The sequence below is a fragment of the Micropterus dolomieu genome, linkage group LG14 (assembly GCF_021292245.1).
Source record: "Micropterus dolomieu isolate WLL.071019.BEF.003 ecotype Adirondacks linkage group LG14, ASM2129224v1, whole genome shotgun sequence".
Taxonomy (NCBI): Eukaryota; Metazoa; Chordata; class Actinopteri; order Centrarchiformes; family Centrarchidae; genus Micropterus; species Micropterus dolomieu.
Window position 1 is genome coordinate 20,824,672 of NC_060163.1, and position 27,391 is coordinate 20,852,062.

Genomic DNA, 27,391 nt, shown 5'->3' on the forward strand with positions numbered 1-27,391 from the left:
GAAGTGGTCCTGAATTTAAATTCCCTTGCTTTCAGGTTTCCTTCAGTGCTTTCTTTCATCTAGGAATTCTTTACTCTAGGCATTTCCCAAATTATCTTGGAACATCTCTCCACTAGATATGTCCCTTGTGTGAATTCCGCAGCCAGAGATCTCTCCCCACCTAGCCTTATCTGGCCCTAAGTCCTATTTCCATCAAATGAAAATCTCCCTACAATGAATCGTTATGGACAGGACCTTTCGCAGCACGATAACATACCCTCAAATGAATAATTTTGTCATCTCATCACCTGTCTGACATATCTACCGTTCGCACTTGTGTATGATGACGACACCTGCCCGCTGCCACACTGCACATTCAAGGGGCTGATTTTGGCTTTGATGAGCTAAAACTCACAATACCCTGCCTGTTACCCTAGGGCTCCTCTGCCATGCCCCTGACAGGCCACCATATCAGCACCCAATGGTGCTTCTGAGAAATCCAGGAATGCTCTTTGAAGTTTTATTGAGCGGATAACTCTGAGCTATCAGTATGACATTGTGCTGTCTGTCCTGTTTAATCCCCAGGGCCTCCACCAGCAGGTATAAGTTGACTATTGTGCTTCTCCTCAAGAGGGGATTTAAAGGAAGCTAACATTGACTTGGCAAGGCAACAAGGCCACCATTAGTGCTCTGCTTCCCCGCAGGTAGAGCCCTATTGACTTTTTTTCCTTTAGAGTATAGGCTTTCTCATTTTCCAAGGCTGTCTCTGTGACACTGTCTTTGTGTGTCATTTAAGGCCGAAACCAGTTGAAGCCCGATGATCTCATCTCTGAGTTAGAGATGGATTGTAGATTATGCTCTCTTTGCAGAGTTACATTCCATGGGAGGGAACTGAAACTGTAGCTTGGTTACTGCAGCTTTTTTGGCTGTGGCTCAACTGAGAGTACTGTCTTGGATCTTCTCTAGCAACAACACACCAGTTTGTTTTGACTTATGTCTTAAGTATGATGTCATAACCCGCAATAAAGTAAAATTGATGAAAACAAATAAATTATATTTTAATTTTAATAACTATGGCATCTGGACGCGACAGAGGATAGAGGAGAGACAGAAATGATGGAAGCAGGAATGAAATGAGGTGAAACTGGCCTCATAAATTCCCTTAAACTACAGACCGGTGACAAATTAAAGGAAAAAATTAGAAGTCGGAAAACACAATGTTTTACGCTCATTAAAGTAGGTCCACCAGCGTGGGACAGCACTAGTGCCCAACAAAATCTCAAATCCCTTGATTAAAGTTGTTCTGAAGAAGCAACATACTGGACATTATAGTCTAAGTGAGAGGGTATTGAGCTAAGGGGACCTATATCCCTGTCTGGATGATGACAAAATACATGCAATACACTTGATGCAGCAGGCTTTTCAGTGTGCTACTGAAAACACATCCTCCCATTCCTGTTTTCCTTTAATCTCTTTTTTTAAATAGAAATTGCTAAAACCACACAAAAATGTATGTACTGTGATTCTCGCTGGACTTTTTAATCCGCCTTCAGCCCCACATATACTGTTATTGTCTTTGTCTCTGGGGAACCCTGCTGTGTTCACTTCATCAATCAGACTGACATAGACAATCCCCCTCTCTTTGCAATAATCCATAACTAGAGGACAAAGGACTGACCCACTCTGGTATTGGGGTATGCATTCATTTGGGGGTGGGGGCTAGCCCCAGGAGATTGTTCTTTCACTTCCATGCCATTATATAAACCATAGGAAAGTACAGTTCACTCAGTTAATCACAAGGGGCTTTGTGGAACAGCTACAGGCATAAATATAGATAAAAACAAGATCAGGTTAAGCACTGACATGAAAACATATGCCGTTTTCAATTGAACTCACTCCAGAGTGAGGTCAAAGGTTCTTTGATATAGTCTGAACACCTGCCTTATTTGCCAACAATGACCCATTTATCTCCAATAAATAGTCATTCTGAACCATATTTAATTCACACCCCACACATGTTCTTTCTCCCCGATATTGTTAGCAAATGTAAACAGGGACACAGGGCAACTTTATTATGCTGCTGATAAAATAAACTACTGTCAAGAGGTTTCACCAGTTAATTGGATAGATTTCTTAATCATTTTCTCTGCCTAATTTAACATCATAATGATGAAAAAAATTAATAATCACTGTCATTGGCAGTCTGGTATGTGTCTGTCTTAAACATATTCTTGCATAAATGAGGGGGTGGTGGTTCCCTTGAGGCTGGAGGTGCAATGCTGCATTTCATGCCTTAAGTCTGTTTCTTTCACAGTATTCAGCTTTAGTAATTGGCTTGTAATGAGCTGAAGTAAGGAGCTGCTTCACGGGCTGTGCTCGTCCAGAGGCAAATTGTCACTCTGCTGTAGGTTCCTCAATTGTATCCTTGAGTTATTTCTGTTAAACACTGGTGATGAACCAAAAGCGAAAGGTGGGCAGATTGGAGTGGTGTATACTTGTATGTAGAGCATTTCAAGAGTCAGGACATCTGTTGCGCACACTTCACGGCTAAGTCAAGGTAGGCAGCAGTAGAACGCAATCCACTGTGTCAACACTTGGTCTACACCCGCTCTTTCCCACTACCACACACACACAAACACACACACACACACACACACACTGGAGTGGTGTTTCATCTCTAAAATGCAGTGTTAATCCTTTTGGAATGAAGTAACACCACTTGAAGTGGCTCAGTAGATCTTGTTGGTCCACTGTGAACGGATCTTGTTATTGTGTTGTGTCATGTTGCTAAACACACTGGCATGACTGGAATGCTTTTCAACTCTGATTGGCCTCAAGTGTTTACAACTGGGTAACAATATAAACAATCACACAGCCATTGATGCATCTCTCACCCCTACTCTCCTTATTGAGAGGGTCAACAATAGAAAAAACCAATCCTTGCTGTGCACAAAAAATAGGACAAAACATGTATAAACTCTGCTGACAGCTAAAAAAAGAAAACCTTCATATAGCGGTTTGGCATAGGAGACAAGAACCATATTGAGGCTGAGGAAAATATGAGCGTACTGCCACATGTATCACATATGTGCTGTGCAATATCCAGCATGAGAGCTGTGCTCTGGCGTGGATCCTTCGAGTGCGTGCCAACAGCCATGTTTCTGTCTCAGAAGATGGAACCTATTAATATGTGGGGAGAGAGTGCAAAGAACCTTCAGACGGTCACAATAATCAGCACCATCTCTGCAGTGTAACTGTTCTGAAAAGAATGGGCCTTCAAGTTGCTCCACTTTTCTAATGCATACTCCAAGCGACTTCTTTGGCAAAGTAGACTGCGCATTAGTTCATTGTGGCCAGCTGATTAATCTAAGGCTAGCTGGCCAATTGGCATCTTGCTTTCGTGGCAATTAGTTGACCATGATCAATCCCCACTGAGTGTTGGATGTCAACACTACTTTTTTGTTTGACACATGGAAAGTTACTTGATATGAATACAAGAGTGTTTCTAGCCGAGCCTGCAGCAAGGTGGAGGGTCAGTGACAAGAATGTGCTGAGGGTTGCATTCATTTCTTTACAAATGGCCTGCATGGAATTCAAACTGATTTAAAGAATGAAGAAAAATGATTCTACTTCTCTCCCAATGAACTCCAAAAATCGCTTGTTTGAGAAAGCGCTGCACTACATATGTTGCTTTTTATTTTTAGCTTTTCACACAAATTTACACAGAATGGCACAAAGGATCTTTATATGTATAACATATCTATGATATTATCATCATCATGATTGGGCCATTTTAATCATTCTGTTATGGTGATGTACTGTAAACCCCATTGTTTTGTTCACCCATAGGAGGCGCTGGTGTTTTCATATGGGACAGGTGGCCTACATACACTTCCACTGCATTTGGTGAGGTTCCTGTGGCTGCCTGCTTTGAATGTTTGTAGCCTGATAGGTGACTGGTTCCAGTCGCTAGTCCCCATCCAATCTTCTCCCTCAGATTCCCATTCTAGGTTTTATGTGGCACACTGTGCTACACAACACCAAACCTCATCTTGCTGGCGTGGTGTGGATACAATGATTTTAGATCCTGAAGACATAGTTTGATCCAGTGACTGATTGGTTTAAATCCTGAAGATAAATTGACCTCTTGCCATCTTGTGTTGATGGTTCGTTTCCAGTGCACGCTTCAGTAGCAAGTCATGCTTCCGTGATCATGCTTTGACCATTTTTGGTGTCCATGTGTTCTTGTGCTGTGTTGTAAATGTACATGTGTGTGCATGTGTGTGTTGTTTAGACAGGGATGATTGTGAATTAATGACTTTGCTAAAAAAAAATAATAATTCAATAACTTCATGTTCATTTACATTTATAGCCTCTCTCGTATCACTTAACTTCTCCACATGGAAATACTGCAGAATCATTCTGTGCTAACCCCATAAATTAATGTCTCTTCTTTATTTTCTTTCTCTCACAGGGCAGCGACAGCGAGTACGAGGTAGACCCTAACCGACAGAAGACCCACTCCTTCGTCAACCACTACATAAGCGACCCCACTTACTACAACTCCTGGCGCCGCCAACAAAAGGGTATATCCCGGGCACAGGCCTACAGCTACACTGAGTCCGAGTCGGGTGACCCGGACCAGTGCGTCCCACCACCGCTGCCTCCTCTGCCTCCGCTGCCACCCCAGCTCAGTTCACCCAGTCCCCAGCCTCAGCAAGCCCAGGGCCAGCCCCAGGGCCAAGGCAGCCTGTTCAGGCCCAAAGGTAGCCGGACTCCCACCCCCTCCCAGCAGAGCTCCAACCCCCCCAGCCAGCACAGCACTCTCTACAGACCCCCCAGCAGCCTAGCCCCTGGCTCGCGGGCCCCAATTGCTGGTTTCTCCTCCTTTGTGTGAAAAATGCTGAAAAGGACATTTTCTGGAAATATCTACCCAACTTTTGTTGAAGGAGAACATAGCAACGTTCAGTCAACCCAATCAAGTCATTTACGCCTTTTGCCCTTTTTCATTACTTTTCTTTTTCTCTTTTTTCCCATGTTATTTTCCTTTAGTCAGCCTGGATACATGCAGAACAGCACTATTAGACTTTTTGGAAGAGTTTTTTTATTGTTTAATGCGTGGAAGTGTGCCAGTGTAGACTTTGATTTCTTTCACTCTCTCACATCTATTCATGTTCATTTTGCTTTATGTACTATTTGCATGACTTTATTTCGGTCTTTTTTATGTTTCTTTTTATGAACACATTCAAATGGTAATCTCTTTGATTCTGTACAAAGTCACAAGCATCTTTGAAAACACACATACATATAAATAAATACAGTAAATATACTGTATACCTGTATAATAGATGTACCTAGAAGAAGAAATCAAGTCAGTGCAGAGTCTGCATTGATGAAGACTAAATAACATTATGATGGAGCCATATTGTGGAAGTAAAAGGACAAGTGTTTGTTAGGACTGGCTGAACTGGATGTAAAAAAAAAAAAGAAAGAAAGTGATAAAAGACAGATGTGGAATTCATGCCATATCGAACACATTTTAATGTGTTGGCTGGGAGAGTTTTTATTGGACATTGCCGAAACAATCATGCGTTTCCATGGAAACGGCTCTCTGGCCTATAGCACACAATTACATAGAAAAGTCGTACAACATTTGGCTATGGTGGGTCAGATGTCATTGGGTGTGCTGTGCCTGAAGGATCCTGAAGATATATGAAATGAGTGTATATCTGTTAAAGTGAAAGTGTTTAAGTCTTTCTGTGAGTGTGAATCAGTGGATCAAAGATGCCTTGATAGAGAAACACTTATTTATGACATCAGGCACCAATTGTTCCTGAACTGCTGACGGTGCCCTTGACGATGGCATCATAATGGCTGGCCTCGCGCTACGAGAGCCTTCTTTTAATCCTGATGGATGTGGGCTGTGAATTCATTTGCATACACAACCCATATTTTTTCAACCTTTGCTGGCTCACATGTACACAGCTTATCAGCCTCATTCTGCATATGTCTACTGAGATGCTTTGAAATCCAACCTAAGACTGTCCAAACTGTCTGATGTCGTTTGGGACATTTCACATGTGGGCATGGGTGTTGGTTCTGCTAAAATGGTAACAGTATGATTTTGATAAGAAACAAAAGTTGTTGTTTTTTTTCCTGCTTCCTTTCCTGTTGGTATGGTAACCCTTCTCTGTCACTGATCACTATTACGGGGCAGTGCTGGGCCTGTGCCATGAGATGATGTCATTGAATTCCCTCACCCCTTTCCCTTTCATGTAATCTACCACTCTGTACTATTCAGGTGTGCCTGTACTGTCCCACATGCTAATGCGTGTGTGCATGTGTATGTGTGTGTGTGTGATTACACTTCTTGTGCGCAAGCTTTACAAATCATTCACCGTGTGTCTGGTTATAAAGAGATTGTCCTGCAGCAACTGTAAACCTGCCTGGAGAAACGCCACAGAGGGCTGCACCATCCAGCCACCTGCCAGGCGAGCTCATAACGCTATAGTGAAGACTCAGTGGTGTGTTCCTAGTTTCCATAGATAAAAAAAATGGAAAAATATGTCATCTAATTATTTTATTTCTATGTGGGGTGATTTCATTGTACGCAACAAAAGCTTATCATGCAGAATCTGAATGAATATATGATCACAGTACATTTCTGAAATAAATTATTTTTGAATGTTAGCAGCTCTGGTACTCACTTGCAACTTGTACATGGGAGATGGGCAGAGAGGGCTAAAGAAAATTACACTTATTTAGTTACATTCAGACTGACAGTAGCCCTTAAAACGCAGTCTCCTCATTAATTTCAGTGCAACTTCAGCAAAAGAAAAGACTGTCTTCCTGAAGTCAACTTTTGCCCCAATCTGGCCTCTAAATGAGACAATGTAAACACAATTACTGTGGGGAATATAATTAAACCATGATACAACCTGATCATGTACAATACATCTGTCTAGTGTTGTGGTGGTGAAATCCGACACTGAACAAAGTCAAACATAGTAGGTATCTAAGGCGAGATGTTAATCTCTTGCGTCTAGCATACATTCAGCTTAAAGCTGGGGTAGGCTGTTTATTTCAGAAAAAAATAAAACTAGTTAAATTGAGTTGAAATTTTCTTTACATTCCGGCAGCAATCAAATGAAATGCTCTGAAGGTAGGGGGTAGGATTGGATAATTTCAAAATCTAGCTGTTTCTTGCTAGTCTCTCTAATGTTGACTACCCCACCTTTAACGAATTTCAGTCTTTTGCTGGTTTTAACTTTTTGGTTGAATTCATGAAATAAATATATATATATATATATATATATAAAGTAAACACTGTAACATTAGACGCATTTTATGGTCTTTGTAGTGCATGGCATTGTGTTCTCTCTGTTTACCTCATAATTGTTTAGACAGTAAAAAAATACTGCCATGAAACACTTCAAGAGTTGTAAAATCCTTCCTCAAATGAGTATACCACAGGAGAGTTCTTGTTTGGCGTCTGATGTGCCTTTAAATTCATCGAGCCTTCAAATTTGCTCAAACTGGTCTTCCTGGTTCTGAGTTCTTCTTATTGTTACCTATAGCAACACACTTTTGACAAAGAGCCATTTTCAGTATGAACGCTGCTTTCATTTGTATTTTTAGTGAACAGGTTAAATACTAAGGGTGTATCATGTCACAAAAACACCTTACCTTTAATGACAAAAAACATCAAAAGAAAACAGTAACATGTCAAAATGTGCAAGTATATAAATGCTTTCTGTATAGCACATAGGTGAGTCTGTTGATGGCTAATTAGTTGATGAAATTCCACCTGACCAGGGCAGCAATAAATTGGTTCAGTCTAGATGATGTGAAATCCTATTATCTGGTTACAAATGTCCCCTCCTGACTTTTTCATCTTCCTCTGTGCTCCCCATAACCACAATTCATTAGCTCATCATCTGCTCCTCGGTCTACTAAACTGACTTAGTTGGCCCTTTAGACCCATCAGACTGCACATAAAATCATACTTATATGTATTTAAGGCATAAGCAATGTGTTTTAATTTGAAGTAACTGAACTTAAACACACACTCTTGCATGACAGAAGCACATTTATAGTGTCAGAGGGTTTTAGATGCTAATTGGATCACAGTCAACTTGATCCAGGGCTAAACACATAGGCATGAGAAGAGAGGAGATTAGATGGGACAGAACAGGGAATTGGAGCGAGTGTGTCCAGAGCCTTAATCTCTTTTTTGAAAACACATGGGAAATTTCCCTCTGACAAAAGGATCACAGACAGGAGGTTGCCTATTTCACTTGCTGAAATGTTCATTTTCCTCTGTCTTTCTTTGTCTATCCCTCAGGAAATGAATGACAGAAAACAGTGAGCTGGTGGTCCCTGTTTTAAAAAAAAAAGGAGCCCAACGTACTAAATAGCCCTGATGAGCTTTGAGAACCCACAGTTGGAATATTAAAGGATTCAGACAGAAGGTGTAGTTCAAAGGGGTTTGAAACCCTGCATTTAATTGCCTCATTTGTGAGCTTCACTGAGGGTGGTTTGGGGATTTGAAGAGGATATACTGGCAGTTGGAAAAAGGATACTAATTTGAGAAAGGGGACGTTCCCTGAGTGGGTTTCATGAATGCCTTTCTAATGTACTGTTTGGTGGATGCCTAAATTGGTTTCTGACTTTTATTATTTTATACATCATCATGGGAAAGAGCACAAAAATAACCATAGCCATTTTGGTCAGTCCCTTTGCCACAGCCAACCTCACTCATTCTTATTGCAGTTTGGATGGACACAGTTAGTTTCCACAGTGTGTGGAAGATGTACTTTGGGATCTGAGGCAACTGAACATTGTGACATAAATTGATGAAATTGTTGGATGAAGTCGTATTTGGTCACAATTATTTTATCCCATTAGTTTGTCCAGTTGACAGGTTTCCACTAGAAATGAGTTCCTTATGACCCAATTTCTTTTTGTAGCCTCTCCAGGCTGTATACATTATATAACATATAACACAAAGACACACAAAGAAGCAATAATTGAATAAGGGGCCCGCTGCAGGGTAATGCACCAGCAAAGTTTTGTGTTCCTGCATACCCTCACTGACATTCTGAAGGACCCAAACAGGGCTTCCCATAAAACTCTGCACCACTAATTGGTAGATCATGTAATAACATAAGACCTGATGATATTTACAGGTGGGCAATTGTGGCTTTAACAGACAGGTGGGTGTCAGTGGTGTAACAAGAGTTCAAGTTAACACCTGAGGACCAGATGATGCTGTAACCACACAGGCAGAAGCTCATTTCTACATGGCCAGAATGTGTTATTCATCAAAGGTTGTAAATTTGCTTTTGTGTGTGTGAATTAAAGGCCATTTTTTATGTAATCTGGAAATTGTCAAAAGTAATTGGAGCAAAAGGCATAAAGTCCACCCTAATTACCTTCATGGTTATTATGAGTTATTAATATTATAAATCAATATGTCTGGACCTTTAATTATATAGCAATGGGCTACTTTGCTGTACATTTGCCCTAAGTGGAAAGAAAATTAATTCCTGCTGAATTTTATGGACTATGCTCAGGCTCACACCACACATAGAGTATTTTTTTTTTATAAATACACCATAGGCAGAATGCACTATTACAGTTATTATACTGCCCATGTAAAAGTTGTATGCATGAGACAGAGTGGGGTCGTAATTGTCCGTAAGTTTTTTTTACCTTAAAATGTGTTGCCCACTTTTAGTGTCTCTAATCAAGTGTGTTCCTCTAATCAAATCTACTTTTTATCTAAGAAAGAAACCCACTGACCACAGTATACGAGATGGAAGCATACAAGTTCACTATTGCAGGTCTACCAATTATTTGAGAAGATGGGGACTGGGTTCAAAGTGAATTGCTGTTCTCCTATCCCCACAGACAGGACTGGTGGTAAAGAAGATCAATGAGTCCTGCTGATGAACATTTGCTGGTTCAAATGCTTTTAAGTTAACTTCACAATATGAGAAATTCCTTTTAGAAAGCAAGTCTACAGGGGTTAAGGGAATAGTTCAGCCTTTTGGGAAATTGCTTTCTTGTCTGGAGGGTAAATATGAAGGCCAAAAGACAGCTATTTTAGCTTAGCACAACTGGAAATGGGGAAACAGCTAACCTGACTAAGTCCATGGCAACCAAATCAGCCTACCTGTGTGTTTAATTTGTTTACTTAAAGTGTCAACAACACAACACAACCAAGTTGTGGTTTTACAGGTTATATAGGCTATTATTTATTGGATGCATGCAGTAGCCTAACTTTCGGAGTCTCTGCTGGTTGTATGGCAACAAGTAAAGTTACTGTGACTGACCAAGAAATAGTTAGGAAACACAGATAATGTGTTAATAAGTGAACTTTAGAGGTGCTAGTAGGCAGATTGTGTTTCCTTTGGACAGAGCAAGGCTAGCTGTTTCCCCTCTTTCCAGTATTTATGTAAAGCTAAGTTAGATAACCTTTATATTTATACCCAACAATCATGTGAGTGACATTAGTCTTCTCATCTAACTAAGCAAAAAAGTGAATATGTGAATATCTATTCCTTTAATGTTTCACAGAACCGTTTGAAGATCTTATTTCATTGCCACTAACGTTAGTCCTGGACTGACTAACCCCACTAAGTTGAAGTATTGCCTTTTGTTATGTTGTGTGAATAAATGGGGCTCTGTCTCTTTAAACCGCAGCAGGAGGTGGTGCTCTCTCTGGTGCTCTCCGCCGATTCAGGGGAGGGGAGGGCCGCTTTGTGAGCAACACACAGACGCAAACTAAACGGACGCTGGCGCACCAACAAGCGGACTGTCCCGCAGTAGCTCTCCTGCTTCTCCTGCTGAGAAAACTAAACAGAACTAAACACAGAGGCTTCTCCTGTAGTTATGCTGCTCTCCTGTGTCTACAGAAAGTTGAGTGGAATATAACCTAAAACTTCCCCCATCACTCCGAACAGAAAGAAAGGTAAACATTTCTTCATGTGTGACTATTGTTGGGTGAGCCATAATGTGCGGTTGTATTAACGTTACACTTATTTAGGATAGTTCTGCGAGTGACGACCTTTAGTAATTATCCGGTGTCCGGCTGTGTGTGTGATGTAGTTTTGCGAGTGTTTTGTGAGGTCAGAAAAAACGTAGGTTGTTGAAGTTAGGCCAACGGTGTGAAATCTGCATCTCATTTGAATGTAAAATCTCCTTGTGGACAATCTGAGCATCGAGGTCTGTCCACAGAGGGCTGTGTCTGTTGGACCGAAGACTAGAAAGATAAAGGCAAGCTTTGAAAAGTCACTGCTTCAGTTTAAATAAAATAATAAAACTGTGCTTTACAGTGTTTTCTTTGTTTCCAAATACTCTTGGCTTGCTTTACCTGGATCCACATCTGTGTAACCTGGAGAAACTTTACTTTTTGGTGTAGCACTAGATAGAATATGGTTTTTAACAATGCATTCAGTCTGGATCATGGCCATAAAGTTGTGCAGAGCTCCTCAAACTTTTTTTTTATGTCAAGGGATCTCCAAATATAGAGGTGTGACCCGATTCCATTTTAGCACAGGGCACCCATTTTGCAAGAAATCCATCTTTTGTACAATTGATTATGAAATTACATAATTATGTGTTTTAGAGGAAGGTCAAAACCACAATCAGCTGATGAAATGAGTCACAAATGAACTATTCCACATTTAGGATCCCCATTAGGAGTCCCCAAAGGTACACAGACTTCACTAATAACTTACTGATTCAGTTCGTATACCAATAGTGGGAACTAGGTTGCAGAGTCTGATAAGTGTCCCAAATAACTGTTTTCTGCTACAGGACAGGATATGGTTTAATCCGAGCAGGCAGATGGACTTAGAAGCATCACTTCTCTTTGCTGAGCATTATGTAACATTAATTCTCTGCTGTGGGAACACAAAACACAGAGAATCTGCTAAGAGCTTAACAAACTACACGGCTACTTTCGCTTCATTCCTTACTCCAAAATTTGTCCACCGTCACACATCATTAGCGAGTTGTTCCTGTTTGTGTTTACAGACCTGGCGCTTGCCTCTCATGGTCATCATGCCTGATGAACTGGGTAATTTGCTCTAGGAACGCCACCGTTGCTGTATACCTGCCCGGCCTCATTCATCATGCTCTGAGTGGAGGCTGTATAGTGTGTGTGCTTGACTTTAACTACACTGACCATAAAGTCCGCAGGCCCGTTTAATGAAATTCAGTTTGATTATTCCTTGCTTGTTGTTAGTAAACCGTCAGTCTGGACAAAAGTAGGAGGACATATTGACTAATGGTGTTGTATTTGTACGATGGTTGCCCTCTGACCTCGTCCTACACTCACACAAACACACGACCACACCCTAACAGCCACCCTAAAGTCCGTCAGTATTTGTCATTTTGCTTGATGAATCATTTACCCAAGACTGTATTGGAAGCTCTGTGATAAAGAGAAATGAGGCAACTGGGGGAAAAGTACGTAACTGTCCACCTAGAGGTTGACCACAGAGATTAACACCAGACTCTACCTGATCACTTCAGCAACACCTCTTGCTTTTCTGTGTCTTTTCTAGTGAGAAAAGTGGTGCATTATCACACACACTTCAGACCTTTCAGCTGCTCATTGTAAGGCTTCTCTAGAGCTGCCAGGCAGATATCTCTCCATCAAGATCTATTGTGTGTGCTGCAGAGTCAGAGGGGAGGGGAGCATCTGTGTGTGTCATCTCTGACTGTGCTTTTTTTTTGCAATGGAGGCTATTTCAGTTTGCTCTGGATACTGCTGCTGCGTAGTGAGGAAGCTGGCTACCTGCCCGACTCTGACTGTGCTGAGGTCATTACAGTTTTATACTGGGAAGAGGGCGTGCAGCAGTGGGGGTTGGGGAGAGGCTCATGGAAACACTAACTTCAGGCAGTTTCACATGCAGTTAGATAAAGTGGAGGGCAACTTATTTAATTGTGAATCAACACAAAGTCAGTACTTTAGCTGTTTGTGTCTGGATTTCATGTTATGTCGAGGTTTAATGTATGGAGTATAAACTTCTCAATTTCATTTATAAAGAAGAGAAGAAATTCAAATGAGTTTACTGGAGTCAGATGTGAAAACATACAGTATATTGCATGGCCATAGGAAGTAAGTAGTAAATTGTTTGCAGCCTCAGTAATCCACCTGGAGACCGACTTGGAATGATGGGAAAATGTCTTGACATTTTGTCTTCTGCGTGGCTTAGTTGAAATTACATGGCCTGTACAAAAGGTCATATAGTTCGGAATAAAATCTGTTTTTGTGAATTGTTGTTAGCATATTTTAAAAGGATTATGGTGTCTACAGAAACAGCACAAAGAGGGTAATTTGCCCAGAGTAAAAGGTCTTTTTTTGTTGTGTATTTATAAATAAATAAATACGCTGTGAGGCAAATTCAAAATGACAGATGTGATAAGTATGAAGTGTATTGAAATATTATTACAAGCTCCAAACTTGTGGAAGCTTCACAATTTCTGTGAAATATTAATCACTTCAAAGGTGACGGATGTGTCATTTTTTTCAGGTGTTGATACTGTAAAGCATTGAGGCTTATGTTGAACTCCCTGCAGAGAGTTGTTTTGTCTCAGACAATTACAGGATTCACCCAGCCTGAAAAGAAAGCAGCAAGGCCTTTGAAATTTAAAGACAAATCAGGCCAAGGACATTTGAGTTAATCTTTGAACAGACTTTATATGGAAGCAAAATTCAACAGTGCATCAATCTTCAGGGTTTTTGCAGAATATATTTAACTTTTTAAACAAGAGAAACAGATTAACCAGAAGTCCACCAATCAGTAGCTGTAAAACAGAGGTTTCCTTTAAAAATGCCATTTTTTTTAAATCTTGTGGTTCCCAACCCTTGTGGCTTGTGGTCCCCTAAAACAAAACAATTTTTGGTAGGCTAAATGACAAGGTCAACCAAAAGTGATTTTTTCCCCCGCTTGTTTTATTTGGCAAGTTTTTAAAAATAAATTTATCCAGTAATCCACATACTTTTTGTAAGAGTATATGAATTTCAAATGATCTCACTTAGGAATCACACAATTTAAGTGTGGTTCAAGAGGTCAAAACTGTGTTTTGGGCCAAACCCACAAAAAATCCATCAACATTCAAGATTTGGCACAAGGCTGTAACCCTGTCAGCAGTGAGAAACCTCAGCTGATTCAGTGACACCACAGGTCCTTTAGCATCCCATTTGACAACAATACTGTATCACGGCTGTTTGCAGGAAAAGCGGCCACTTTTTCTTTGGCGCATAAACCAATTGGCCACCTTCGAGCCTGAAAAATGAAACCAATGCTGAACTTCCTCAAATAAGCCACTTGAGGTTGGCTCCAAAAACGAATTAATCCCTGTAATGTTAAAATACCTAACTTTACAGCAGAATTAAACATGTTTACAGCATGGTACAAAAACAGTTTTGGTCTCTATGGCTAATTTCTCCTCATAATTAAGGGCATGGCAGGTGGGTGTCATCACAGATTGTTAGCTGCAGTAACTCTCCACATGTTGGCCCGTTTTAGGATTACCTGGGAGTTAGACGAGTCAGGCACTGCTAAAATGGAGCCACCCACATTGAGCTTCACAATCGCTCTTCAGAAACCTATGGGTGGAATTATTTACCGGTGCGGTCTAATAACACTCCACACTGCAGTCATTTCACTCCCTTCTTGACAACACCAACAATTTGACTCCACACCTCCTAAACATGTGCTTGCAGATGACATATTGTTTATAGCATATCATTGTCACTCTTGCAGCACCTGTTATTGTTTATGTCCTGAATTGTATTGTTAAAAGCTGTAAAACCAGTTTGGACAATTACCATGTCGGAGGTAAATGCAATTCCACTGAAGTCAAACCTGGTCAGCTTGGTAGGTTGTTTATTGCATCCTCTTTGGGTTCTGTACAAGGACACCACAAACCTGTCCAACTTACATCCTCTGGAATCCTAACTTATTACCGTACATGATCACACAAAGATATTTTTGGAACATGTATCATACCTTTTGATTATGTGGAAATTTGGAAACCAGACTTTGAATGGTTCACAAGGATTGCAAGCCTCCTACAGCTTTCCCCCCCCCAAAAAAAGATTCCCGCAGCTTCAGGAATACCAAACACCCACAGTTAGTAATGCAGGCTTTTTATATGTTTGTAGTCTCCTAGCCAAAGCTGAGAACCTTAATGACATCACTAGGGTTATCTTTTAGGCTCTGGAAAGCCCCCTTCAGAGCCACAGAAGACACTTCGCAGTTGTTCAGTTGTACTCATAAAGAGTACACTGAATGTAAGTTTTAAAAATGTTTAAAGCTGTAGGAAGAATTCACTCCTTGCCTTAATCAAACTTGTTATGATAAGAGTTGTTCATGATGGGGACCCCATCTAATAAAATGATATCCTGATCAACAGTCATGAAACCAAAAAATGTTAAAATATGACTCCAGGTTTTCCCTTGGACATAAAAAGGCGCTTTCTTAGAAGGAAATTGACTTAGGTTTTCTAAGCAACATAAATTGTTGTCTCCCCATGTAATTGATTTAATTATGACACCTTTTGTTGCACAGTTTGAAACTGATGATAGCCCAGCACCTGATGTGTTTATTGTTGTACATTTCTATTAAAATCTAACATCCAAGTGCAATCACTACTCCGTCAGCTCTGTCATCTGTTGCAGCACTAATGCTGTCTTCCACACAGTTAAGCATTAACTACATATGATTGCATTAGGTTTCCCTCCTCCACCCTTAGTCACTTACACAATAATGCCTTTAACAGCAGGTTGTGCAATATGTGTTGACTCGACAAGGACTGGGTCATATTGAAAACACACATTGCTGGTGGGGTGGCTATTGTGGTCCAGGCTTTGGCCTGTTTACAGTCCAGCGAATGCTCTTTGTTTTGCGGCTCTGTACGGACACAGAAACAGGTGGTTTCTCTCTCAAGCGTACTGAAAAGACAAAGGACGGCTGTTGGTGTAACTGTGATCTTCTCTGTACCCACTAGATGACAAATTCATGCCGGGAAAGTAGTTCAGGAGATGGGAACAGTGACGTGAACTATTAAAATCGTGGTTGTCTGATAATCCTGTGAGAATTGCTGGTTTCCTTATGAATAAAGACTCACACAGTTTCCTGCCAGCAATCCAGTGATGTGAATGGAATGTGGTGAAAAGTTACAATGCCTTGATAGATAATCATCTCAGGCCTTTGTCCCTTTGTATAAAATGAATGTGAATCACTGTAAATAGTGGATATCGTTCATTTGGGTCACCTTTGTGCCTTTGATCGTGTGTGTGTGTGTATCTGTGTTTGTACTTTTTTCATGCGTGTGGTTTGGGTGTGCCAAAAGGGTTTGGTTCCCGTCTTCCTGTGTACTACTTTGTTTTTTGTTCTGTCTTCTCTGTTGTAGTTGTGACAATGCTGGTTCCTCAGTTACAGAGAAAGAGTTTGTCTGCCACAGTGTGTTTGATTGTTTTAGTCTTTGAGCAATATGTTTGTGACTCAGGGAGAGGCCAAGTCACTGATGACCCTTGAAACTATTTACAGCGGTTTGGGCGCGAGCCGTTGGTGGACTTCAAACTCCGTGTTCACCTCGCATAAACACATTAACACACACATAGTTCATGCACACATAAACACAACCACAACAGGGTATCTTTATGTGCTTACCTAATGAAAATGTCATGCTTTCAGACATTAAGTTTCCCGGAAATCAAAGTAGTTGCTTGATTGCCAAATCAAAGTAGCGTGCCAAATGTGAAAGCTATCTTTAAGTAAACTAAATCAAAGACAGATGGATTGCAGTAAGATGACACTGATGATACTTCAAAAGACTTTCTTGACATAATCAGGTGGTGATTCCCGAAAGCTCTCAGGATTTGGAACATCATCTGGCCAACAGATGAAGAACCATGTATTATATGATGTTAAGTTGTGACTTTTATGATGTCTGATGTAATCAGCTCTCCATACCTTTAGTGTTTTGTTTTGTAGGGAAAAGACTGAATACAGAGCCCAAGATGACATCTTCAAATTGCGTGTTTTATTGCCACACTGCAACATCCACATAAAAATAAACATTTCAGAAGCTGTCAACAGAGACTGTTTGATATGTTTGTTTATAAATGACTTAATTATCAACAGTTATTAATTGACTAACTGCGTCAGCACTAGTGTTACAGCTTATTTGACTTGAATGAATAGCTGCCGTGCTCATATCTAGCCCATATAAGATGATAGCATGCACACTGATGAACTGTGTCTCAGTGAGCTGAGCTGCTGAAATGTAATCACTCCTTGTGTGCTGAGCTGGACATTCTTAAAGAGTCACTTTAGGAAGAACTTACACGCTCACTCACGGCGAGCATGTATGCCCTCCTCACACACCGCACTAACCGGATCACAGTGGATCTAGGTAAATCACGCAAGGATGCAATTACGTTAACAATGTGCCTAACGAGGGCAGGAGCGCCAGTCTTTATTGCCGCCGTGGTCTGGGATTTTTCAGTTTGTCAACTGCTGTGAATTGCTATTATCTGGCTGGAGTGGCCGTGTTTGTCAGACTGTGTGTTCTTTGACAGCAAGTGTGTTTGTTGTGTGCCGTTGGTGTCATTAAAGTTAACACCATGGGGGTTTATTAACTCATCTTGTCAGTCGGGCTCTGTGCCTGAGGCCTTTATAGCTGGTTTGTGTGTTTGACTTCAGTGGGGATAAAAAAAAAAAAAAAAGAAAGAAAAGGCCAAGAGCCGTTGTCAGAAAACGGTCACTAATCTTACAGTCACACTGAGAAGGCCTCCAGCTGATTTCACCAGTGTGTGTGTGTGTGTGTCCTAAGTCTAAAGATCGCTTCACTGCCATTGCCTTATCTTTTTGGTGATTTGGCATGTTCCATTTCCCCGTGGTTCCATTCTGAGTAACTTGTTAGTGCTTCTGACCCCTCTTCCTTTAGAGAAATATCAGCCAATATGGCCAGCAATTTATTTGAACTTATTAACAATACTGGAAGCCAACTGTGACATTGGCATCCTGGCTGTAACAGAGCATTTTGTATTCCCTCTTTGTCTTTTTTAGTATAATCCTCAGTAGAAATTCTGCTTTGTTTTGTCGTCCAGCAACTATTGGACGGTTAATTCAACCACTTGGCTCAGATCCTGGCTCTGGTACCAGGCATGAATGCTGTCTATTTGTCAGAGACTGATGGGGCAGATTTCAGTGATTAATTAGACGTGTACTCTCATGTGCACATACTCACACACAGTACAGCACAATGCCTCCACTGTAGGCGTAATGAGGGTTTGGGTACATTTCATGCAGGACACGGTGAAAGAACGTCTGTCACAGTGCTGGCATGACTGAGTGAATCCAATGTGGTGACACCCTCACCACCCCTTTTTAGGGTGTGTTTCTCTTCAGTGCCTCCATCTGTGCTTTTCATTTATGTAAAAGTCCCTACGGTGTTGTTGCTTCACATAGGGAATGTTGTGCCCCTTCACATTTTTAATCAGGATATTATTCATACATTGAGACAAGGGGCATTTCCTCCCCCTAAAAAAACTGTCAGAAGATGTGTTTTGTTCAATGGCTTATTTTATTATCATGGGAAACATGTTCATTGTCTGTGCCTTTTGGTTTTTAGCAAAGCTTCTCCTTTTCTCTCTCTGGCTGGAGCACAGCATGGCAGCCCTCCCTATATCTGACCAAAGGCTTTGTCCAACTATGCTGGAGTAACAGCTTTATAAAAGGCCGGCTTCACTAGAAACAGAGAGCAATCATTTGGAAGCATGTCTTCTGCTTCTGGATATCAGGATTTAGAGAAAAAAAATTAAATCCTTCAACATCAGATGATTGCATTATTGGGTGTGCTGGGCTCACAAGAGGAGCTTCTGCAACACACCAAAGGCAAAAGAAGAAGGGATTTTGAAGTCAGACAGAGGAGGGCTGGCTGGTGGGGCATTGGTAGGCTGGTTTGCTTGTGTTTTTTTTTTTTAAGTGGATGGGTGGGTTGTGTTTCTTATCCTGAGCTCCTGTCACACAGTGCAGAGGGCCGGCTCAGACATGCTGGTTTTATTTGCTCACGTTGAACACGCTGCCCTTAATCCTCCTGTGGTTTTATTTCTGCCTGTGCGGCATTGGGGCTCTGGAGGCTGATACACAACAGTTTATACATGGACACACAGACAAACGCGTACAGAAGGCCTGTAGTACTTGGGCAGCAGTCCTGTTTATGTAGGTATATTTTCCTGGCCCAGCTGTTTGAAGCTGGTCTCCCAAAGCCTTTTTACATGAACTTGATTAGTTGGCCACGTTGTCAGTTTTCTATTCTATTTGTATAATATTTGCACAGTTGCTCATGTTTCTGTATCTAGTCAAATTATATGAAAGCCTTGATGATCCATAGTGACTAGAACCTGCTAATATGCAGTGCATAATCGTGACAAGTAGTCATGATATAAACTTTATTTTTACACATGTACCCTCAAATGATGTTATTTTATGCATGTTTACATACTGAGGATAAAGCGATATTCTCGTGTAACTCCTTAAGGCTTTAGTGCAGAGTTTAATTTAATAGCATCCGTGTGTTGTGTCAGGACAGGTCTGTTGACAGTGAACATTTTCCTAATTAAGGTATTAAACGGGCCCTGAGGAGATTTCATTTTCATCAAATAAGAGATTTTTTTACCTTTAACTTTTCTCACCAAACCTATCCTAACTGTTCATCCTTAGGGTCTAATAAACATGTTGCATTTCTACCTCCAAACATTTTCAAAGGCTTTTTTTTTTTTTTAAGAATTTGACAAAAAAAAATCTTAACTCAAGAAGCTTTCAACCACAGCTGACATCTTCCTTTGCGGAATATAATGAAACTATATATTAATAATTAAATATAATATACTCCACTGAGGAGGACTATGAGTTGTGTTTGGAGATGCTGGAAAAAAACTAGTAAGTTGACCTTGATTTAAGACTTCCAATGGCAATTTTAATACTGAATTTAAAAACAAAACAAAAAGCGCCTGCATCTGCTTGCTGTCTTCTCCTTTTCCCCTCCTCTTTAACTGCTGCATTGGTGGAACAAATAATACAAACACTAAACAGCTAAGGGACTTAAGATGAAAACTATAACTAGCATATTTACAATAATGAAAATTAATATGCACTGTCCATGAGAAGTAAATGGAAAATAAAATCACTACTGGCCAAAAACACAACAACTTATTTAAGCGCAAATGATTTATCAACTAGCAAAACAAAGCTGGTCATGGTGACTATAATGGGACATTTTGCAGCTCTCAAACCCCGAGGACATTTCAGTAGCCTGTCATTTTAAAAGTATTGTGGTATTTTTTTTTTTATCATTTGTCTCTTACCTGTTAGTGCTTACCATTTCCTCAGCAATTCCATGCTGTGGGAGTTTTGATTAACTGACTACAGAGCACGCCAGGTGGGTTTGTACGCATGGGATCTGTATACAGTGGGCTCATACCTTCTAATAGATCAGGTTACACCTGTGTCAAATAGATATGTCTCTCGACACATAGCTGAGGTGGCCATGCACATCCTTTTGTCTGTGTCTGTTAGAGATATTTCTGACATTTGTCATGTAGGGTTAGCCTTAGGGCTGTCTGTCTACATGTACAGTTGGACAGGAAGAACTGGTTCCTTCTGTAGCATGCATTATTACATCAGAACAAAGTATAGTTTACTGCATCAGTGGTATGTATCAGAACAGGTCAGCAGCACGCAATTGTAGATCGCAATCATAAAAATTGTCTTCTGTTACTGTATCAGTCACACATGTTATACCTCCTTCCGACTCACTTTTTCAGTGTGTTACACGAAGCAATACCAAATTTGTATGCTTCATAAACTGTATTTCTTCATAATTATCTTGGCAGAGAATTAAGGACAATAAGTAGACATTGGACTGAAGGGAACTTTGAGGCGCATGAATAAACACAGTGAGGTGATATGGAGGCTTTGCTAATGAGCTCAGACCAAGGCTACATGGTGTGAGGCAGAATCAGATTCATACATAGTTGATGAGGTCTCTTAATTCTTTCATTTCTAGCACATTTCTAGCATTTTAACAATATTTTTGTATTTATCTTAGTACATTTATAAAACAGTTTTTGTGCACTGACATTGGGACTGGAAGAAAAATGTAAATTAAGATACAATAAATCAATTTATAAATCATATATAGAAGTGTGTGTACTACTTACGCTACTGATAAACAGATTGGATCCATGTTGTTATTTAAGTGCTTTCGACGCTGTCAGCCTCCTCTCCCCCCGTGGGAATCAGATCTTTGGGCTGGAGGTTGTGGGCCTCACAAAGTAGGTGCAAATGAATTCTTTGTTAGAGTTAAGAACTTTCCATTCTTATGCAGCTCCATTGATTAATTGATTAACAATGTCATAGATGGCGTTGGTTGACTCGTATAAATTTGCATATCAATGTTACAGACAATAGGACTGAACAATAGAGGAGATTCTGGCTAGTTCAAGGGTAACCAGCAGAGGTTTTCTTACTGCTCAGACAGCAGAGTCTCTGTGTTAAGCAAAATCACAACAACTGAGGACTTAAAGCAAGATAAGCAAGAGTTTGGGGTAAAAATACACACACTTTATAGGCTGCTATTTAGTTGTTTAGTTGATGTTTGAAGTCATAGCAAAATATGAGCTGAGAGTTCATTTTACATGATTATTTATAGTTACTGGTCACTCATACATAAGCTACCATTGTCATTGTTAGATTCCCCTTTTAATATTCTATAGAAATCAAGCAAGCCTTCCAGACAATAGTTTGGGATCAAACTGTTATGTAATTACCCTTTTTCATAACTCCTTGTAACTGTTGCGTGGAGGCTTCCACCTTAAAAATTCAAATGCAGCCAAAAATAAATCCACAAACTATCGCAGCCAGTGTATGCCTGTCGGTTTAACTTGACAGTAGTCAAGCTGTGATTGGATAAGCAACCAAAGCCTCTTTCCCTTGTACAAGAGTGAGACTGAATGTTGTTGAGCATGGTGGTTGTTATGATGTCATTCTGCGAGCATCAGAGACTGCCAGCGACATACTCTTAATCATTCATGGCCCTGTCACCACTTGTCTCAGTTTGAGCTAAAGTCATGTGGCACTTTGAGTGCTCATGGCTGTTACATAAAGGCTTCGCCACCGGCTGGCACAAGGACTGAGGCAATAACAAACAATGATACATCTTTGGGCATATTTAGTGCACATTATACACAAACACTTACTGTTGTGTATAATGGTAGCTATGACCTGTTTGTCTGTTTTGCGCCAAAAAGAGTGATGAAATGGAATATTGCCCCCAACTGAATTGAGAACATGTTTGGTGTGGGAAGTACAGGTCAGACTGGAATCCCTAGTCACAAAGTTGACTTCGTTACAGTATATGAGCAAACACACAGCTACTACTAAATGTTTTTCTATCTGTCTAGACGCTGAAGTGAAAGAAAGGTAAAGTGGAATAGTATACTCAGACTGTTCTCTAGAAAGATAGCGAAAAATAGTAATAATATTGACATGAAAGGGGAAAAAGTCCAAAATGTTGAGTTATGAGATAGTCACATGAAGATTGGAAACCACTGAAGCCAAAAGCATATTTCCACTCTGCTTGACAGTTCAACATCCCCTCTACAATTGAGTAAATCTACAAATGACCCAAATATGAAAGAAAAAAGGAGCCCAAAAATTAAATGTGTTTCTGTATGGTTAATTTCTCTAGTGGTAAGAATTTTGATAATAACTAATAACATAAACATTGAATGACATGTTCCTTTATAAGATTGCACACTATGTAAATATGATTAGCATTTAGCATTTTCTATTATTTAGAATAAGGTTTGTATTTAAATATATGTAGCTTTAAATATATGTAACCAGCTACAGTTACATTAATATGGCAAAAGCATAGATAGGTTTCCCAAAACAACTAAAATTTAAATGCGTAAAGCTTTTTTCTTTATGTGATGTGTTTATATGTAGAACATTAAAACCAATTTTTTGACAAAATGTTCTCTGGAATGTTATTTTGAAACAGTGGAATCCATGACACTGCCAATCTTCTTGATTTACCATTTAAAAAGTACCGAAAGGCTAGAATTGAATATGACAAGACGTCCTGCAGGCTGTACTTTATCTTTTGTCATGCCCACAATAATGGGGGCTTGATGGTCCTGGGGGAGGGGGGTTAAAACCATTCCTAATCAAACACCAAAGGGGCCCCAAAAGACATAAAACGGGCCATTTCCTAGAATGCCTTAAGGTGTGTGGTTTGCACCTTTTGATATTTGAGAACCCACTGACATTTTATGTTAAGGTTGAATGTCTTCGAATGACAAGGCACATCAAAAGCATTCCCATTCAGCTATAGCACTGGGGAGATTGTCTTATTGCCCTGCATGTGGCCACCAGGAAGTGCTAATCCATCTGAATGAACTGATCTCTCCATGTAGGGGATAAAATCTCTCTCTCTCTGTCTCCGGCCGGCTTAGAGACAGGAAGCTCGCTTGGTAGCTGCTCTGCTGTTGCCATAGAGAAATACAAAACTATGGGCAGCAGGGAGGAACATATCAGTTGATGAGCTGTCTTGAGTGGTCAGTCACACATTCAGCAGCTTTTGTGCAGCAGATACTACGTAATTGGCTCATGCACAAGACATGAAGTAATAAAGGTTTTAGCTAATGATAGATCATACTGTATTAATCTATCCACTATGAGTCTGCTCAGAGGGACTTTATTGGCATTTGTTTGCTCAGTGCTTTAATCTTATAATTTGGCATCCAGTTGCTGTTTGAATAGCTTTCATAACATTAAGCCCATTCCAGTAGTCACATAAGTGTGTGAACTTGAACTCAAATGGCTTTTACAATAGAACTTGAAAATAAGCTTTTCAAGTACTATTGTTAATGCATTTGCTATTTGTTATATATTCTTTTGTCCCATGTCTTTAGTTGTTGGGACAATGCATCTCCCCCATTAGCACCACCAGAACTGCTGATGAAATCTTGAATTAAGTTGTTGAATATAGAAGATAAAACCTTGGCACTGGATAGAGTTCAGCTCTCTTTGGAAATGATCTTTCTTTTGAAACAAGAAAAAAACTGCACCAGCTTTTATCATCTATCAAACCCCCCTCTGTTCCCTCTAGTGCTACAGTTGCCTTTCCAATTGAATGGGTTCTTGTCAAAGATGCAAATGTTTTCATGGGTGACGTTGTTTTCGAATATTGTTGAGTGAAGCCCCCATTCATTCACAGTGGGGACACGCATACAGGCCTAGAGCGTGGGCTTTAGCTCCAGTTTGAAAAGACTGAGAATGATGGGATTGCTGTCTGGCTAAAACAATTGAAGCCCTTGTTAATGTCAGTAACACATGGGGCTAGTGGACTGCAGCTAGCGCATAAGTGGGTGTTTGTTTTAAGATCATGTTTCAAGGCTGAGTCATTAGTGACTTAAGGACAGTTTGCTTATTGAGTCGAAGATAATCGGTACAGGATCAAAGTGACCTGCGTTAAATCAAGAGCACTTGGCCATAACAAGAGCTGATGTATTAAAAATGTACTAGGAATTGCCCATTGATGTGTGTTAAGTGAAAAACAGATAAAATGAGGCAATGATAAACGGAACCAAATATTCTGTTGGAGGTGCTAAAATGTCAAAATCAAGGTTAAAGAGACAAAGACCAAAATCAAGAGAAAAACACAGAGCTAGCAATGGAAACATTAAAGGGTTAGAACAGACTGTAGCAGATGTGGACGTTCTGATCTGTGCTGTAACTTGGATTGACTTGCTGAAGAAATGCTGTTCCACTTTTTTTTCTTTTTCATTCTTTTATTCCTGCCAGCTTGAACTACTCCTGCTCCCAGTATCCTGTGTTTTGCTGATTATGTAACAGTCAGGGGCCTAAATGGGAACTAAAGCACAGCATTGACAGTGGACACTGCATCTTGAAAAATTGATTGCGACAGCAGCATATTAAGAATTATAGAAAGAACTAAAAATGTGCAAGAAGAATTGTACACATATGAATGGGAACTTATTTTGCCATGGTCAACTTCACTGTGGGTATTATTACAGGTTTTACATGAAGTGAAGATGCTATGAACTTTGTACCAGAAAGTCATTACATAACACCCAACTACGGCTTCATTAGGAAGCTCTGGCAACAAAAGTTTCCATACTTGATGACTTCATGGGTGATGAGAAATGAATAGATTTAGCACTTTAGAGAAGCGTTTAAAGTGGTCTTTCAGATTTCCATCTGAATAAAATTGTGTCTGTTATTAATTGCATGTTTCCACATTGCCTGCCAAGATGCACAGCTAGATTTGGTTTACATAAGTACTGATGTGGCTTTAATGGTCTCTGTTCTTCTTCATAGGCTGATCCAACGGTAAGATGAAACCAGAGCTGGAAGACCAGAATGGCTGCCCACATTAAACACCTGGAATTATACTTTCTTTGACAAGATCTCACACAATTGCCAAATAATTCTGGAAGGAACAGTCCTGAACTCATACAGACTCAAGTTTAATTTCTTTCTGTGGATTGTAAGTAAGAGACTACCATCATGCCTATTCTCAAACAGTTAGTGAACAACTCTAACCAGTCGAAGCGGCGGTCTCGGGCTGACCTTACCGCAGAGATGATCAGTGCTCCATTGGGGGACTTCCGCCACACCATGCACGTTGGCAGGGGAGGAGATGCCTTTGGGGACACTTCATTTCTTTGTACCCGATCAGGGGAACCTCCCAAGGAGCCGGAAACAAAGCAAGTTTCCCCAGGTCCCAAACCTGGACTGCTGTCCCGCACCTTCAGAAGCAGCAAGCGCTCTCAGTCAGTAAACCGGGGGGACAAATACAATATGATGGGGCCTACTGGGGGTTCATCCAACTTTGTGAAAAACGCCATATCCCTTCCTTACCTAAACGATGAGGATACTAATAGAGGACACCAATTGCCAAAGAGCGTTTCCTCAAGCCCCATGAAGAAGCTGACAGAGATTGAAAGCAAGCCAGTAAATGGTGCAGCAGCAATGGCGACATTGGATGCGGAGTTCGACGAGCATAATTTCGGCGAACTTACAGATTTGCCTCCATCCATGCCTAAGGGAGGCGGAATGAGGCACGCAGAGTCCATGATGTCCTTCCACATTGACTTGGGGCCCTCCATGCTCGGGGATATCCTGAGCGTGATGGAAAAGAGAGGCTGTGAGGAAGATGACCTTGGTTACGAAGAAGGCAAGGGTAGCGAGGGACGTTCGTCGCCCTCCTTCATTCCCCACATAGATGATGATGATGTGGAGGAGCAGGCCCCTGAAAGACCACCTCGCAGCATGTACCAGCACAAGGCCATGGTGGATCCCTACACCCTTGAGATACACACCAGCAATAACTACCACAACCTGGATAGCTGCTCTGTTTCCAGCTCTAGCTCAGCCACTGAGGAGAAACGTCAATACCACATCCATGACGGTGATACGGACAGTGCAAAGTACAGTTCGCCTCGTGGGGAGGATGACCGAGATTTCACCTTCATGGATGAAGATGATGATGAGATTCGAGTGTAGACTAAACTGGGATCACTGCTCCTGAACAGTCTTGAAGGACACTAATGGAGAAGACCATGCCTTGGGAGGTTAAATAAAGCTGTGAAAGACAGGAGAAGGATTTAGAGGCTCTTAAGCTTCTTGTAGATCAATCTAATCTCTATACACTTTGTTCAACATCATAAATGAAAACCAATTAAGCCTTATTCACTTTGCTGTATCAAAGAGATGTGAGCCGAGTGCAGACAGACTGACTCACAAAGTTGAACTCTTGAAAGGTTTGGGTTCATTGATTGTTGCAGAGGTTTGCAACATCAACCTATGAACTCATTGGGAAATTCTTCACTTTCAAATAATACTAGCAACCCTGTCCTGTGCATTAATGAAGAAGAAAAAACAGCAATCCATTGGTTGTGAACATCATGTTTTAGGGAGTCAAGGGTGACCATAAGGTTAGAGAACTGTAACCCATCTGTAACCCATCACATGAATGTCACATTTGGAGTGTGAGGTAAGCAGAAGGATATGCAAGGTCACAAACTACAGGAAGAGGGAAAGAGCAAGAAGTGAAACTCAGGCCCCATACTCATTACTCCGTTTTACAAACGGAGAACTAAAATGAATACGATCTCCGTCCACACCAGCGTTTTCGCTGCGTTTTGGAGTTGATCTCCGTCTACATTAAAACGACTGAAAACGCACAGCTAGGACCCGTTCAGGTACACTGGGCATGCGCTTGCCAGTGTAAACATGAAGCAGATGGTCTGTTCCGTAGTTACAGAAGATTTGGCGAAAGAATAAATAAATAC

At 40.6% G+C, this 27,391-nt stretch overlaps 2 protein-coding genes across 10 annotated transcripts in view; both read left to right on the forward strand.

The window, feature by feature from the left end:
• The window catches only part of sdk2b (sidekick cell adhesion molecule 2b), a 266,687-nt gene extending 260,018 nt beyond the window's left edge, over positions 1 to 6,669 (forward strand). For 5 of the 9 annotated variants that reach the window (XM_046069903.1, XM_046069904.1, XM_046069905.1 and 2 more), the window contains 2 exons: positions 3,829 to 3,885; positions 4,454 to 6,669. In XM_046069903.1, coding sequence (XP_045925859.1) covers positions 3,829 to 3,885; positions 4,454 to 4,876 — 480 coding nt within the window. In that variant the 3' untranslated portion in view covers positions 4,877 to 6,669. Of the gene's footprint in view, positions 1 to 564; positions 660 to 3,828; positions 3,886 to 4,453 lie in introns of those variants that run through there. The other 4 variants (XM_046069906.1, XM_046069908.1, XM_046069909.1 and 1 more) reach the window with 2 other exon arrangements.
• A 4,113-nt stretch (positions 6,670 to 10,782) lies between these two features.
• Positions 10,783 to 27,319, forward strand: cdc42ep4b (CDC42 effector protein (Rho GTPase binding) 4b). The gene is made up of 2 exons (XM_046069387.1): positions 10,783 to 10,954; positions 25,416 to 27,319. Exon 2 carries the CDS (start codon positions 25,605 to 25,607, stop codon positions 26,601 to 26,603), a length of 999 nt encoding a protein of 332 aa, XP_045925343.1. The 5' UTR covers positions 10,783 to 10,954; positions 25,416 to 25,604; the 3' UTR covers positions 26,604 to 27,319.
• The last annotated feature ends 72 nt before the right edge of the window (positions 27,320 to 27,391 follow it).

What these genes read in the sequence shown, in the direction of transcription:
- cdc42ep4b (XM_046069387.1), top strand. Translation starts at nt 25,605, where the DNA reads ATGCCTATTCTCAAACAGTTAGTGAACAACTCTAACCAGTCGAAGCGG.